Source organism: Cuculus canorus, chromosome 14 (assembly GCF_017976375.1).
Source record: "Cuculus canorus isolate bCucCan1 chromosome 14, bCucCan1.pri, whole genome shotgun sequence".
Lineage (NCBI taxonomy): Eukaryota > Metazoa > Chordata > Aves > Cuculiformes > Cuculidae > Cuculus > Cuculus canorus.
The window spans coordinates 16,886,976-16,902,743 of NC_071414.1; the positions used below are offsets into that span (position 1 = coordinate 16,886,976).

At 42.2% G+C, this 15,768-nt stretch overlaps 1 protein-coding gene and 2 long non-coding RNA genes across 14 annotated transcripts in view; 1 reads left to right on the forward strand and 2 right to left on the reverse strand.

Moving 5' to 3' along the window:
* Positions 1–2,674, forward strand: part of TRPC7 (transient receptor potential cation channel subfamily C member 7) — a 106,400-nt gene extending 103,726 nt beyond the window's left edge. For all 4 annotated transcript variants that reach the window (XM_054079646.1, XM_054079645.1, XM_054079648.1 and 1 more), the window contains 2 exons: positions 283–358; positions 1,086–2,674. In XM_054079646.1, coding sequence (XP_053935621.1) covers positions 283–358; positions 1,086–1,228 — 219 coding nt within the window. In that variant the 3' untranslated portion in view covers positions 1,229–2,674. The remainder of the gene's footprint in view (positions 1–282; positions 359–1,085) is intronic.
* Positions 1–14,046, reverse strand: part of LOC128853598 (uncharacterized) — a 34,055-nt gene extending 20,009 nt beyond the window's left edge. For 4 of the 9 annotated variants that reach the window (XR_008452218.1, XR_008452215.1, XR_008452223.1 and 1 more), the window contains exons 1-11: positions 13,902–14,046; positions 13,636–13,716; positions 12,999–13,162; positions 10,858–10,936; positions 7,988–8,166; positions 7,842–7,889; positions 6,897–7,055; positions 4,696–4,790; positions 4,163–4,340; positions 3,837–4,073; positions 2,795–2,933 (exon numbers count right to left, since the gene is read on the reverse strand). This is a non-coding gene — a long non-coding RNA (uncharacterized LOC128853598). Of the gene's footprint in view, positions 1–2,794; positions 2,934–3,836; positions 4,074–4,162; positions 4,341–4,695; positions 4,791–6,896; positions 7,056–7,841; positions 7,890–7,987; positions 8,167–10,733; positions 10,937–11,110; positions 11,274–12,998; positions 13,163–13,635; positions 13,717–13,901 lie in introns of those variants that run through there. The other 5 variants (XR_008452216.1, XR_008452217.1, XR_008452220.1 and 2 more) reach the window with 5 other exon arrangements.
* Positions 14,047–14,048: 2 nt separating this feature from the next.
* The window catches only part of LOC128853599 (uncharacterized), a 37,218-nt gene continuing 35,498 nt past the window's right edge, over positions 14,049–15,768 (reverse strand). The window contains exon 10 of the long non-coding RNA XR_008452227.1: positions 14,049–14,085. This is a non-coding gene — a long non-coding RNA (uncharacterized LOC128853599). The remainder of the gene's footprint in view (positions 14,086–15,768) is intronic.

Genomic DNA, 15,768 nt, shown 5'->3' on the forward strand with positions numbered 1-15,768 from the left:
TCTGTGGGACATATTCTACATTTGAGGGCAGCCCACAGAATACCCCAAAGTGCTTTTTACATGGGCTCATTATGGAATGGCTGTCAATCAACTATGGTAGTACAAAGTTCATAATATAAAGTTTAAAATAAATGGGAAGGCAATAAAAAAGCTCTCTTTACATCCTCTATAAAGTGGGTTTTATCCAAAGAGAAGTCAGCTGTTTGAATTTCTCATGGTAAGTCTAGAATTAAGACAAAGTGCATAAGCTCACGTTAAGTGTTTCTATTCTCCTCTTTTCAGAAAATAATGAAACGTCTGATTAAGCGGTACGTACTGAAGGCTCAGGTTGACCGAGAAAATGACGAGGTCAATGAAGGCAAGTGGATTTTTATAACTGACAGATTAAAGCATGTAATGTTATGCTATAGATATGGCCAGTAAGAGTGTTTGGCTTTGATAACATCCTCTGCAGAGTGAGTGTGTGCTCATGCTCGCACTAAGGTGAGCAGCGTTGACTCTGAGCAACCTTTATGTTTGTGAAATTCTGTGTCCTTAACTTTCCTTAGCAGAACACATATATTATAGGATCTGTCTTTTTATAATGCTGCTCTGCCCTATAGTTCAACGCCTCCTTGCTTTACAACACCCACGGTATTACCAACACTTAACCTTGCCATGATTCCTAAGTAAAACAATTTCTAACCGCGCTGCCCATGCCTGCCCCAAGGAGTTATTTTAACAGGATGAGGATTGGTATGGTCATGGTGTCATGTAGGACTTGTATGTGAACGCAAGAGAACCTCCTTCTACCACCTCTTAACTGCTACCCACTGCAAATGCTCTGAGTAGGTGGAGATCTGTAGGTGGAGTAGGAATAGACTTGAGACAAAAGATGAACTTTCCGTACATACTTGCTATCAGCACCACTGCTGCAAGTATAGTTTATTTCTTACAAGCTAAATATTAAGTGCATAAATGCAGGGACATCATATGGAGCTCCACACGCATTCATGACCAAGGGCACCAAAACTAATACTTTCTCAGACCATAGGGATTATTTATTTGGTTCAATATTGCTAACAAGAACATTTTCTTCCTTTTAGGAGAACTTAAAGAAATAAAGCAAGATATTTCTAGTCTCCGCTATGAACTTTTAGAGGAAAAGTCACAAGCTACTGGTGAACTGGCAAAACTAATACAGCAGCTGAGCGACAAATTTGGGAAGAACTTAAATAAGGACATTTGATGGCAAACCCAGAGAAAGGCAACTGGTTTTCTAAACATTATTCATTCTCAACCAGCATCTTAGGAGGGCAAAAACCACGCAAAAGATGGGCACTGCACATTCAACTTTTGCTAATTAGCAAGTATTGGTAGGAGCACTTTGCATTACTCCTGTGCTCGGTGAGTTACCAGTTAAACCTTTTATGTTATGAAAGTGACTTACTGGTAAAAATATATGCCCTTTGACATCAGAAATAGATGCACCGCGGGGAAGGCACCTCTAGTAAAAGGCAAAAAAAGTCAAATCTCCACTTTTTTGACTCTAGTGAAGACAATGCAACTGTGCTCATTTATACCAGCTGAGACTGTACGAATCAGAATTGGGTGAGGTCTGAAGGATACCTGTGCCAAGCATATTCCTTGAAAAAAATGAACAATTCCTACCCTTGGGTGTGCGCTCTCCTTTTATGTTTACACGAGCAACCATGAAGATAACTTTGAAGAGCACTGCGGCTAATGAAAAGCAAATGAGAAATCTGCTGCTGAAATCACCAAGGTAAAGCGTGGCAGGTAGAGGTCGTTTACCTTTGAGACTGGATGAGAGCATTGCAAAAAAGGAATCGAGATTGTTGGGTAAAGCATCTTTCGCAACCCCTCTGCCAGGACCTGATAAAGGGGTTCCCAACCAAAACCTCTTCTCTGACTTTCCCAGCTATATTAGCTAGTCCACTAATCGATATGGTCTCCTTTGTACATGCCTGGTCTTTCTTTTATACTTAGATGATCCCAGCTTCAACAACAGTGTATGGAATTTTCATAACAGTGTGAAACCCACTTCCCAAGAATACTCAGAAATAACATACATTGTGCTAATGTGTTGAGTTCAAGGAATAGTGTTGACCCAGTGACAGCGACGTAACCAAGCTCAGCTTTGGATTCCAGAGGCCAAACAGCAAACCACAGGGTGAGGTATATCACCGAGAACATTGCCCAGTAGTTTTAAACCTTCAAATCAATATGAAAACGCTTCAGTTCCACTGAGAACATTCAGACAAAAAAAATGGAAAAATCATTGCAGAGATTATGGGTTTATGTGTTTGATTCTTAAAGAAGACCAGGAAGGGATTAAAAGTGTTGAAAAGGTTGCAGCAATAGGACTCGGGCTGCACTTTCACAACGGGAAATCGATGAGTGCGCAACACAACAGCAAAATGGGATTGCTTGGGTTTTTATATTTAGCTACGTGATTTCAACTACTCAAAGCACACCTTACTACTAGGGAACCACTGAACTCTACTGTTTGTTTACAAGAGACACCTATAAGATGAACATCACATTTAGGCATCAGCTGAGAAAAACAAGCAGAAGCAGAAGGTGACCTGGGATCAGTTCTTAAGTGCCAGATGAGAACACAGATAGCCTAATAGAATAATAGTTATATTTGTAAAAAAAAAAAAAGAAAACAAAATAAAAATGTGTACTGTACGTAGATCTGTTTAGAAAAAACAAAATACTGTATTTTTACCTTTAATAAATTATCTTGTATACTGTAATATTTTTACCTAAAAATGGGAAAAAATAAAATTACCTCATAATATTTTGTTGTACATTGAGTGAAATACTTGTCTGATCTTTTGACTATCCAAGACATGGACATTTTTTTCTTTTCTGAGACGTGTGAACAATGGAATCATCATATGAAGCAATCTCGCCAGGAATTCTGAAGTCTAAAAGAGTCAGAAAGCAAAACTTAAACTAAAATACACATAAGATGCATAAAGGTAAGAAACCAAAGGTTCTGTGACAAACTATAGTCTGCAAAAACGACTCCTTATTTGTGGTGTTTAATTTGAAATTATTGCATCTTTAATGTGAATGCAAAATCACCTTCTAAGAACAAAAATACACCCCAGCTGCCTTCAGACACGGACAGTGCTGGTACTGAGCGTGCAATCAAAAGAATAATATTGATGATGTTTACAGGCTTTAAGGCTTTAGCTGCTACAACAACTGAAATGGCATTTGTCCCAGATTACCCTGTCTGGGCAAGAGGGAGTTGCCAGTGTTCCAGCACAGGGCAGCATTTCCCATAGCTGTTCTTCGTGCATAGGGGAGATCCGTTGCTTTTGCCCAATACCTTTTGCAATGTAGAGTCATGATGGAACACTTAAATGTCAACATTCAGCAGAGAGGACCAAACACCAAACGCACTGCAAGTAATAATATGTGCAAGACTCTTTGGGCTGTCTTCCACTACTCAAACAAGAAAATATTGCTGATTTCAAATATTCACCTTTCCCCATAAGAAGCAATATCTTTCATGGTAACACTGTTTTTTCCACCCCTTCCCACTTCCCAGCAACTGTGTAAAGCCTTTTTCACTAATGGAAAAACAGCTCTGCTTCCATAGCGTTATCTTAAAAATTAAGTTCCTTACAACTCTATGCCTGGCTCCTAGATCAAATCATTGCTTTTCCCATCTCACTCAGTGTTTTATTATCCCCTGGGATGCAGAATTACTCTAGGTAGAATATAATTCCCATTTCTCATGATATTGTATGCCAAGTCACATGAGAATAGTAACTGGACATGTTATGCATTTACAATTCGTCCATTTGAATGCAACTTACCGAAAACATCTGTGCTAAAGTCCAGCAACACCAACAGGAATATTCTCCTACCGCTGAATATTGCAGTCAATGCATGTTTTGGTCAGCAATACTGCACTGCCAATAGCTCTGCTGAATTATGGGGTCCAGGAGGAGGTTCAGCTGTGCCCCATCAGCTGCTGCCCATATAGCATCACTGTAAGGGAAGCAGTGCAGTCCGGCCACTAGTGAGGATTCTGCTCTGCATTCCAGAATTTGCTGTGGAAGAGCATGATATTATCTAGGACTTAAAAGATGCATAAAAAATACTGCTAAAAAATACCTGCTTCCTCCCCTTTTACACTTACGTGCCAGGAACTATCAGGACACCAAGACTTCTTCTATAAATATTCATGGCAGGCAAAATCCCACTTCATCAGAGCGCTTCTCTCATCTGGTCCCAAGAACACACCCAAGGAAGCAGCATTGCGTATTCGTGTGCTATCAGCAGAAACAATGTTATATTCATGGATTGTTCTCCAAGCTCTGTTTATAAGAATTCAAATTAAGAAGCCTTACTAAAAGATCCCTGAGAGAACTTACAGACATGGCAGAGGATAAAATAAAGTGAGTCCCAGACTGGATTAGACCCGAGATGTGCAGGTCCCATCTCCCATCAATCAGTGGAAACTTGTGGCAGGCCAGCGTCACATCAACCCACCTGCCGAGTGAGGCTTGATCCAGTCTGTAACAGCTCTTAGTTTTGGCTTTGAAATATAAGATTTAATATTTGTTGGACAAATTCATACAGTGAAGGACTGGAACTTTGTCCAAACTCTTTCTGTAGATACAGAATTATGACTTTTTATGGGAAAATATGTTACAGAAAGATGAAACTAACCTGAAGCCATCCACACGAGGCTGATTATTTTCCAAGAGGTTGTCCTAATTCTGCAAATCCAACAGGCCAATCAAAGTAGAATTTAAATAGACACCCTGTAGAAGGTCAGAACAAAGCCATTAACTAACCAATATTGATTTGTTGACTGCCCAAGCCTTCAGACAATTGTTTCACACCTTGCAAAGACCAAACCAGTCAGTTGCTGCTTAAAGAAAGAGAGCGAACAGCAGAAACCATTAATTTGCTTTTAAATAGCTGAACTGCAAGGTTTTAAGCCAGGAACTCCTGCTGACCAGAGGTGCAAATCCTGAAACAAAGGAACAGCTCGCGGGCATCGGGCATCACGCCACTGCTTTCAGCAGCGTGGGATGTGTTTTGCAGCCCACAGTGCAGAGGTGATGTTTCTTTCACACACAGCTTCTCACACAGCTGGACCAATTCTGCCCATAACTTTACAGAGAACAACCAATGACTACTGTCCCCAGTTCCCAGAAAACATGGTTTAAAAGTAAATAAGAAGCAAGAGCAGTGTCATGAATAATGGCTTAGAAGACTGCCTGCATCCTGACCAGAGCTCACAGCGCATTAAATTGTCAGAGCTAGGCTTTGTTTTTAATTAATCTCCATGAGAAAAGCACTTCCAGCAGGCTAGAAGAAATTGTCCTAATTAAAAGATGTAAGAGATAAAGGATTACTCAGCGAGGACAAGCTGAGGCTCAGTCCATTGCAACAAATACAGGAGATCAGAGCAGCATGGACAGGATTTCAAACACATCTCCAGCTGAGAGCAGATCTCTGCCTGCACCAGGGCCACGTCTGGGCTGCTGCCCTGGGCTGGAGGAGGCAGCATCAGTCCTGCTTCTGGGCAGCACCCCAAGCTGCCTCTCGCACCCCAAGCAGGCACCTGGCAAACAGGTCTTTCAGTACTAGTTTGGTCTGTGTTTGCCTCCTTCACCAACCAAGGGAAATGAAAGCCCTGAGTTCATAACCAAGAACTACCAGAACTGTGCTGTAAGATGACTTTCAGATGTGGAGGACTGATGTTTCTTCTATCCAGCCATTACGAATACTTTCCTTACAACCCAGCCTGACCCCCTAAAAGCACCTCTGCCCTTGCTTTGGCCACAAAGCTCTCACTACTACAGTTGGAGGGTACAGGCAGCAGGTCCCATTGCTCTCTTCTTCACCCACTTGGTTCACACTTATCATTTTACCTTGGCAGCGACTGGGCTATAAACCCTGCAGCTGGGAGACCTGATGTTGGGCACCAGCCTGCATAAACTACAGCCTTAACGAACAAACTTACTTGACTTCTTAATGAAAAAGTATAGACAAGGCACAAGAGAAATAGCCCTAACTTCTAGTAAGGGAGGAGAGGTGCAGAGAAATTCAGGATTTGCCTTAAAGTCCTGGAAGTCAGGGGCCAAAAATAGGATTGTACCCATTATCTTTGCCCTCTCTTGATCCCTGTTCTGTATATTTATAGGACACATTCTCCTGTGTAAGGGACAAGATCTGCCAATGCCCAGTGCAAGCTGCAAGAGCAACAATAGGAAAAAAAGAATCATTGCTCCAGCTATCATATATAATATTAGGAAGTGATTCTCTCAATCTCCAGGAAGTTTTAATGTCTCCATATCAAGGACGAGATAAGTCCTCACTATAGCTGTATTTTAATAAAGCCAAACAAAAAGGGAGATAATCAAAGGGGCAAAACAACTAAAGAAGTTGTAATGCCTTTAATAGCAAGAAAAAGGGCACAGATATTTAACACAAACCTGCAGTGTGATAAAGGGGATTTGGAAGGGCTTGAAAGGCTAATGAGTGGCTAATGAGCTTGTTAATATATAAGTAATGTTTACCATTATACAGACTAATATTTGATTCCCTTTCTAATGATTAATTATTTTGCGGCAAAGGTTTAATTAGGGCTTACGCAGCAGGAGTGCAGGGGAATCTGCTGCTGAGCTAAATTTCTGTGCGGCAGTTGCTGGCCCCAACACCAGGCTCTCCTCTGGCAGCTACGCCTGCGGCAGGCACAGCTTTTTCCTCACCAAGCACAGGTGGTGAGGAAGCGGGAGACCCAAAGGCTGAGATCTTCCTTACCATGAAGGTCATTCTCCTGTCCACTCAAAGAGGTGGCACATGGACTTCACAGAAAGTTGAAACTAAGCAGCCAGTTCCAAAAAGGAAACCTCTACCTGTACCCCAGCAGCTGATAGCGTCACACAATGCAGCCGTCACCTCAGAGCAGCTCTCCCAGTCTCATACTGGGAACCAGTATCATTTCCGATTTCAAGGACTGTGGAACACCGATTGTGATAACTCACTCCAAGGTTTTCATGTGAAAATGGGAGCTCCTATCAAAGTAAAAAGCTGATTTTATGCAGAAGTGTTTTCTGTGCAAAAACGTGCTTTGGGCCAAATTTACACGATGATTCCCAACCACAAACAACAGAAGTGTATTCATCCTATAAAGAAGGTCATTGGGTACATGCATTTAGAAACAACACTGCTTTACAGCTTTACTGCTTTACAGTGTTATTTAGAGTTTTTTGCGGTTATATTTTCCATTGTTTCAGGAGATTTTTCTGGATTTTGACTGTAAAATTCCAACCTCCGGTCCCTGCAGAGAGCTGCAAGTTTTTTCCCCTATATATTCTCTACTTTTCTGAGTAAAAGCTGTGGCTCTCACAGGGATTTCAGTGGGTGTACCCATTCCCAAGGGGAAAAGGCAAACCAAAGCATTCCTAGACTCAAACACAATCTTGTGCAGGTGACAGAGGAGGGAGGAGGACTGGTGGCTGCTGGTCGCAGCCCGAGCCGGCAGGCTGTGCTCATCAACAAGGAATGCACAGCTCTGCCTCTGGGATGCTCTGAAGCAAAATCAAAGCTACAGGAGAGGAAAAAAAATCCTCTTTCTGCGGGGTTTTTCATCAGCTCTTTTTAGCAACCTGCCTACGCACTCTAACAATGCAGAAAGCCACAAGAATCTGGCTCTTATTAAGCTGTATTACTACACCAAAGAAATGTTGAACTGCTGCTTTCTTGCTAGAAGGAAAGAGTATTTTTTTCACCTGACTTTTATTCACTCAGATAGGTTTTTTTTCTTTGTACTCTTACTCTATTTTTGGGGAAAGGCCTACCTGGCTCCCAGGGGAACACATCTTCCAGTATCTTCAGCTCATTCACACCTGCACAAAGATAAAAATTCCATCTTGTTTAGGACCTACTGTGGCCAAATCATCACCTGCTGCTTTTCCAAAGTGGATATTCAGCTATTTATACTCACTTTAAAAATATGAAGGGTAGGTTCTCCTCCAACCCATATCTTCCTAAGCCAAACCCGAACTGCTTTAAATGTAAACAAAACCATGTTTCTGCTGTCATCTTACATAATAAGCAGGGTTTCCTTCATCCGTTCTTCAAATTCTAGTAGTAGTTCTGATGGGACGTGGAAAATTCCTAGATCTGAGGTAGCAAGCGATAACCAAGTGAGTGAGAGCTCTTCTAAAATTCTAATAGGGAATCCTTCCTTCTTGAAGCTAGAATTTAGCCTTTATTCTTTCTAGGTGCAAAGCCTGTCCTTGATTAAAGACAGCATTTCAGTCATAAACGAAACTTCCACAAGAACAATAGTTTATTTCTGTCTATACTTTTTGCAGTGATAAGTCAGAAATCTTGATGCTCGCAGACGCAGTTGAGAGATAGGCAATAGCTCAAGAGTCAAAAGCACATCCCCTGTGTCAAAGCCACGTGTAACCTCATTCTCCCGTGACACCAAAATGCAAATAGCAAAGGACCCTTCTGAGGGCTGGGGGAAGGGCAGAAGTGAAACAGAATTACTGAGGTGGCACTTCCACCACATTCTTCAATTTTAATTGGGATTTCACTGTAAAAAAAAAAAAAGCTAAGTTGTCCCAGATAAGGAAGTATTACTGTTTGTTGAAAAAAAGAATAAAGCAAAGGCGCATATAACCCACGCTGAAACTGAATTAGTGAATATCAAAAAAAATCAAAGCTAGTCTATCAGCAGCTCTGTGTGTTGGCCCCACTGCTTCAAGTGCTCTCCCGTGCTGGAATTGCAGCGACCTGGAACCACCTTCATACCGTGGCACAGCCCTGGGTCGGTGGCACACACTGCATAAACCACAGCTTGCATCTTGTTCAGGAGGAGGACCACAGTTCCGAAACATACTGTTATCATCTAAGTCAACCCTCTAAGCCAACCAATTCCAGCAACTTGCTTTAAAAATGCCACCTACATTCTATAAAAATTCAGAGCTGATGTGCAGCCCACAGAGATTAATGAAGGTTTGAATTTATTCCTCAAGAGGTTCTAATAGTTTCATTTCTCTCCTATACCACTATAACCTTCCTGTACTTAAAGGCTGCTCACACACTTCCAGCTCACGAAGCGGCTTGATTTCACAGCTAATAAAAATTGCATTCAGGAAAAAAACAAATAAAGCAATATTACTGCTCACGCTGTATTTTAGAACAAGGTTTAGTTATGTAAATTGGTATGTAGCGGACAAACCAAGTTTCAGGTGATTTTTTTTCCAGTTGAAGCTGCTGTGCTGTGCCGGGGGGATCCATGCAAGGCCCATGGCAGGGCAGCACCGATGCACAGCTCTCCCACCTGCCCTGGCACCGGCAGGACACTTCGCAGCAGCCTTTGTAATGCTATCAGGGATGTTTTCTGCACAAAGCTATTCGCTTGAGATTTGAGGAGTGAAGTCAGGAAATATAAAGCAATGGTTTTAGCCAACAAGACCCTTCCTGTACTCCTCAGCTGGACAGACCTTGTGACGATGCTTCGCCACTCAGGCAGTAACTGCTGCTGAAAGCCATCCCACCAACTGTGCCCATTAAAAGCAATCAAGGGCTCCTCTCTGCACTTGTCACTAAACAGACGTGATTTTCGGCAGAGCAGGCTGGAAAACATCTCTGTGGGTTTATATCTTACTCTATTACACTATGGACATAAGCAGCCCTAGAAAAGCACCTGGGATTCGCCTTTCTCTGGTAGCGTTGCTTTACAAATTTCATTCTTTGCAAGTTTTAATTGAACATCCTGGGGAGAAGGAGGGTATAAACTGGAGAGGGACAGATTTAGACTGAACATTAGGAAGAATTTCTTCGCCATGAGAGTGGTGAGAACACTGGAACAGTTTGCCCAGGGAAGCTGTGGCTGCCCCATCCTTGGAGGTGTTCAAGGCCGGGTTGGATGGACCTTGGGCAGCCTGATCCAGCGGGATGGGGTTGGAACTAGATGATCTCTAAGGTTCCTCTAATCCTAACTATTCTATGATTCTATGAAGGGAAAGAACCCTAGTGTTGCCTGAAAAGTCAAATAACCTTGTTCTTACAGGCTGTAAGAAAATCTCTCTGGAATCTCTGCCTCCTCTAGGAAAAAAGAAAAAAATAAAAAAGGAGAGAGAAAATATTTATCCTCACTTAGCACAGAGCATGTCTTGTTCTATAGTTCTTGAGTGATTCTGGTACCCATGAAGACATAGGAGAGAAAACATTCTTCCTCTCTATACGTTAGACACCCTTAAATAGCTCTCAGGACTGTCCCGCAGAACAGGACCAGAATGACAGCGTGAATCACCCCTGTCTGACACGAGATATTCCTGCTTATGCGTGTGCATCTGCTTGAGTTCAATTGTGCGTAATTCAGGACAATTGTACACTTTTCTTGGTTAACGTACTCAAAATAAGCATTACTCAGCCTGATGACTAGGTCTATGTTTACAGCCATCTGGATGGTTTATTTTAGAAACTTATTTGGAAGAGCAGCCCTTTATTCATAATTATTACGAGGCCTCTACGAGAACACAATGCCTGCAGGGATCCGACTCCTTGGCGCATCTTACCTTTCTCTCACTACATTCCAGTTTCAGATGTAGCTTAGCAGTTTCAACAGTTTTAGAAGGAGGAAGATAACATTTATCATTAACCACAGCACACTCTTATCATCAAACTTTGAACAGCAACACCATAAAGGCCACCTGGCTCCAGAGATGACTCACCATGAACCCACCTATGAAGAGTCACCGCTTACACACTACCAGCACATGTCAACATGCACTGGGCTGCAGCCAGGTAACAGAACGATGCTGAACATTAATGCTAATTAATGTTCAAATTACGTACTCGGGCCTTTTCTGGAAGTGTTCCTTTCAATGTACCTCTTGCTGTGGCTGGAGAACCGCACAGGACATAGATGTAGATCCTGCAATGCAAAAAGGGAGAAGAACTATAAATTTAGGAAGGCTCCTTCAAGATCTCAGCCAAGCTTCAATGTACCTCCGTGACTTAGTGTACATTTGCTGGGTTGTTTTTTTGTGTCCCTTTTGCCCACATGTGCAAGGAACATAAACTAGTGCCTCTGCCACAGATTTCATACATCATCTTAGCTCCAATGGCTTCTTCCAGTTTTCTTCCTTAAGGGCAGATATTGTCCTACCTTCAAGGTAAATATGTTTTGCCTCAGGTGCAGAAGTCCCCTTGGGTGAAGAGGTTCCAGTCAACCTCCAGCGAGGCAGGACCATGCCCAGCAGCCACGGCAGAATGAGATGAAATTATCGTGAAAGGTCACTGAAGGAGTTTTTATTGTAAACATGGTTCTGGTCACTGTGAATAAGCAGCTGTGTTGCTAATCACAGGGTATTTACAGGGCCAGAGGGTAACCACAGGGCATATATGTACCTCAGAGGTACTGCTGGACCCTCCTGCAGCGGCTTTCTCCTTGGAAGAGGCTTGCTTGACCGTGGAATATTTCCAGTCTCTGAACCACTGAAGGTATTAGGGACTGGCTTTGCTTTCCTGCGCTGGCTCCTGCCGTGTGGGACAAAGCCTCTGTGCTGTTCGTTTCCCCTGAGCCAACGCTGCTTGTTTAGAAACTGTTTCCATCTGTAATTACTGCACAATGGGACGAAGTGAGGGTGCTTTGATCAAGTATTCATTATATCTCCCCTGCTTTGAAGATAACTCTGAGGAGTGACAGCATCTGTTTTAATCCCCAGGTGGTGCCAATAAATACAGGAACTGGTAGTTTAATACAACGCTATCTGTGGTCTCATATTCCTTTAATAGCTAATAATAGAACAAAACTACAAAATATAGCAATGATCCCACAGCTGCAAACTACCCATTAAACCAACACAAGACACGTAAAGGATGGCTGTTAGCACCCGCAAAGCTAGTGAATCATCTAATGCCCTCCCATCTGCACTAACGACTGCAGGTTTCATTTATTTCTCTAATATCTGTTAGAGTAGAAAAAGAAGTGCATTTTAAAAGGGTATAAAAAATCATTACTGTCAGGATCGGGACGGAACCTCTTAAATTGTCAGATTTCATAGCAGAGACTGCCTGATGCTTCTGAAGGTCTTTCACAGCCCTGCCGTGTCAGAAAGTTAGAGGGCTGCTTGCAACTTGATCTGAAAAAGAACTACTAATTGGGAAAAATAAGCAACGCCCATTCTGTTTCACAAAGAAAAAAACAAAACAAAACAAAACAATAACAAGACAGAAGATAAATTTGGCTTGCTGAAACAGGTAGGTATTCCCTCAACTACGTTGCAAGCATCAAAAGATGCACCAGTTTCCTTCCCACTGTGGATTTTTAATGAAAGGATTAGAAGCAAATAAGTAGGGCTGGTACCATGAGTCTGCAAAGGCGTCTGTGATCTCAAGCGAGGTAATTTTGCCTATAATGCTCATTGTGTGGTTTCCAGGGATGTGTTCTTACCTGGCATTAATTGGCACAGAAAATCAAAGCAGCCATCTGTATAAGCCAAGATTTTGCCGAGGCCTTTCTTTTCCTTCCCCTACGGTTGCACAGAGATGTCGTACACTGACAAATTGCTTCTCGGGATGATACATACTAACTTCACAGTCCCCCCAGTAAACTAATTTTTCCTTAATCTCTGCTAGCGTAGAAGCTTATGAAGGCTATTGTGGCTGCTGGATCTCTGCCTGTTGCTACCCCTGTGATTAATACCATACCCTGCATCTTACAGACTTAGGATTTTAAGAATATGGTGAGAGGAAGTTTGAATTTGTTGGGTCCCAGGGATATAAAGGATTTTGAGTGCCATGTCTTTCGAATAAGAATCCTTTTGCGATCCCTCATATCCATTTTTTGTTAAACACGGAGAAACACACGTGGTCTTATACAGCTCTCTCCCCTGGCAGTCCATCCCTTTTTAGTTGTACCTTCCTGCTTATTCTTATCTTATTTAAAGCTGAATAGTTTACTACTCTTTCTTTTTTGTTTTATTTCTACTCACCTTTTCACTTGCTTTCTACCGGTCTTTGCATTTCTCTGGTGCTGGTGTGAGCATCCCATAGAAGGCAGGTCAGAAGTCATGCAATCCTAGCAGGGTGGCTCTCTCTTGCAGGACCCGTGGGGTTCATTAACATCCCCTGATCTTTATTAGAAATCTATCGAAGGCTGAAATAACAAATGTGACTCTCAAACACGCTGACCTGTGACACACACATTCAAAAAACTCCTGAATGAATAAGGCTGGTAGGAGATGTGGGTAAAGAAACACCAAGACAGTAAGACCCAGCGCTGCTCAGCCAGGGACTGGGCGCCCGTCATCTCACCTTGTCCCAGTCATACACAGTACAGCAGCAAGTGTCACACCTTTCTGTGGAAGCCAGAGAAGAGCAATGAGCACAGAATCATCCTTGCAGAAATCATTTTGTTCTTTGCATTCTGCGGGACTTTATATGCTGACAACTGTCTACTACCACTTCATGGTAAAAGGGAAGAAAGACAACTTCCATGGACAAATGGACATTCAGCAGCAGACCTTGGATAAATCTCCGAGAAGGCACATTACATGGATCCCAGCAAATCTGAAGCATAAATCACAATCGTGACCATCCTGTAAGTGGTTAAGAGGCAGCTGAGCTTACCTCTGTCTTCCCTTTCAGTGGCATCTTCTCCAGCCCGGCATCAGAAGGATTCACTTGACAGTAGCCAAAGCAGATAGGAACCTACAGTTCAAACAAACAATATAAACAGGAAAACAATAAAATCATTACATGGATTGCACTTACAGGAGAATGAGAGCAGTAACAGTAGTGTAGCCAGGATGGTGCAACTCCAAAAGAAAGAGTGTGTAAATGTCCTGAAGGAGAGGCTTTCTACTCAAAACCTTGTATTTTCCCAGAATTATGACCTGGTCTGAATTCATCCCACAGAGGATAAAGGCTCTGCCTTTCCATACGTATTTCGTGTCAATCTAGGACAATGCTTCACGCTGGCTTAAGCAAGTATCGGTCCTCAACTGTTGCCTTGTGAAGAAGTGTCCTTGCTGGATGCTGCTGCAGAAGAGGAACACATCCAGCCCTGGCTCTCTAACACTGTAAAGCAAAGGACAAAACGAATCTGACTTAATGACAGTATCCAAAAAGAAAGCTCTGTATGTCTCAGGATTTAAGTCATTCTATCAGACATTGCTCCTGGCATGAACTGTTGGCATGGAGACTGATACAAAAAGTAATACAACATAAATAAAATATTAATGATACCGGAGAAAGCATTAAGTGATTTAAAGAGATACTGAGCTGCCAACCGAGCCATAGTTTGGAGTTCACTATACAAACAACAGGGAAAACTATGATTAAAGCTATAAAGGGCTATGAGGAATAGTCCCATTCTGCCAGTCAGTCTTCTGGCAGTTGAAAACATGCAGAAAAGACTGATTGGACAGAGGGATGAAGCAAATAACTTCTAAGAGTGTTTTTCCTTTTTCCCAAACAGAAATGAAAAAAAACCTCCTGCATCACAAGCAGCAGGACTGGGCCAGCGGGCTGTGGGATGTGGCTGAGAAGAGCCCCAGGTACCTCACAGCACTCCCCAAGATCAGAGAAATGCTGTCATCGCTCTTGTCTCACAGTCTGGGATTGCCTTTGCAAGAAAACCAATACCCACAGAGTAGGAGAAAGGACTTTACCGAGGTCACCTGCCCAGAGCTGGGAAGTGGAAGCTTTGCTGGTTCTATTAGCATGGAAGGATACTGGGAGATTCTGACCCAAATCAAAATCGTTCTAACAGGTTCAACTGGGTGAGAAACTAACCCCAGATTAGCAAAAGCAGTGTTAAGGTGCTCACTGGAAAGGGGAAAAGGCAGCACAAAAAAACGCATCCTGGTCTCCCACACCCTGGACAATCGCCTTTCCCAGCAGATGTGTTCTTTTTACTGGTGCATTCCCAGTTCAACAATTTTTTTCTTCTGCAAAGCTATTCATTGAAAAAGTCTTGATGATCCCCGTTTCTGAATTCTCACACTAAATTATGTTTGAAGTTACACACATCCAAGCTATGCAAGGATAATGAGCATTTAGTATAACCTAGAGCATAATGGAAAACACTAAGTGAAAGGTGATTCTTACATGAGTCTTTTGCAGGCTCAGATAACTGCAAAGCTGTTGATAAACTGCCAGACAGAGTCAGCAGAGGGGCAGAAATGATCAGAACAATCCGTGAGTTGGTGCAATCAACATAAAGCTCAGAGTGAGACCGCATAGCTGGCCTCAGTGGGTTTACATCACTGCACACGGGAGCACAATTTCATCCCAGAACAGCGCATTTCTTATTTATTGATGTCTAAAAGAAAAGGACTTAAATCCTCTCTACTTACATTGCTTTTCTCTTTGCAAGGCTTTGGGATCCACATCACTTACTCCAGATCCTCTTACTGGTTGAGTGTAAACAATATTAAAAAAGAAATACATTTTCTGAAGCCTGATAATTTGCCACTTATATAAATCATAACAATTTGTCTTGCATGAATTGGAAGAGAAAGGCTTATGGTTTGGGAATAATGTAAGTCTATCTGGACTAAATATCTGAAAGAAAGCTGGAGATGAAAGACTCCCAGATACAATGCATAGTATTAGTCATAATTTAAAAGCTCTGTCTCCAGGAGATAAAATTTTCCCAAATAACTACTGTAAATGCTGAATTTCTAATACAGAACTTGCAGCGCTTCTTACTGAATGCTTTGTGAATCACAGAATAACATTATGAAGTGCCGCTGGAGG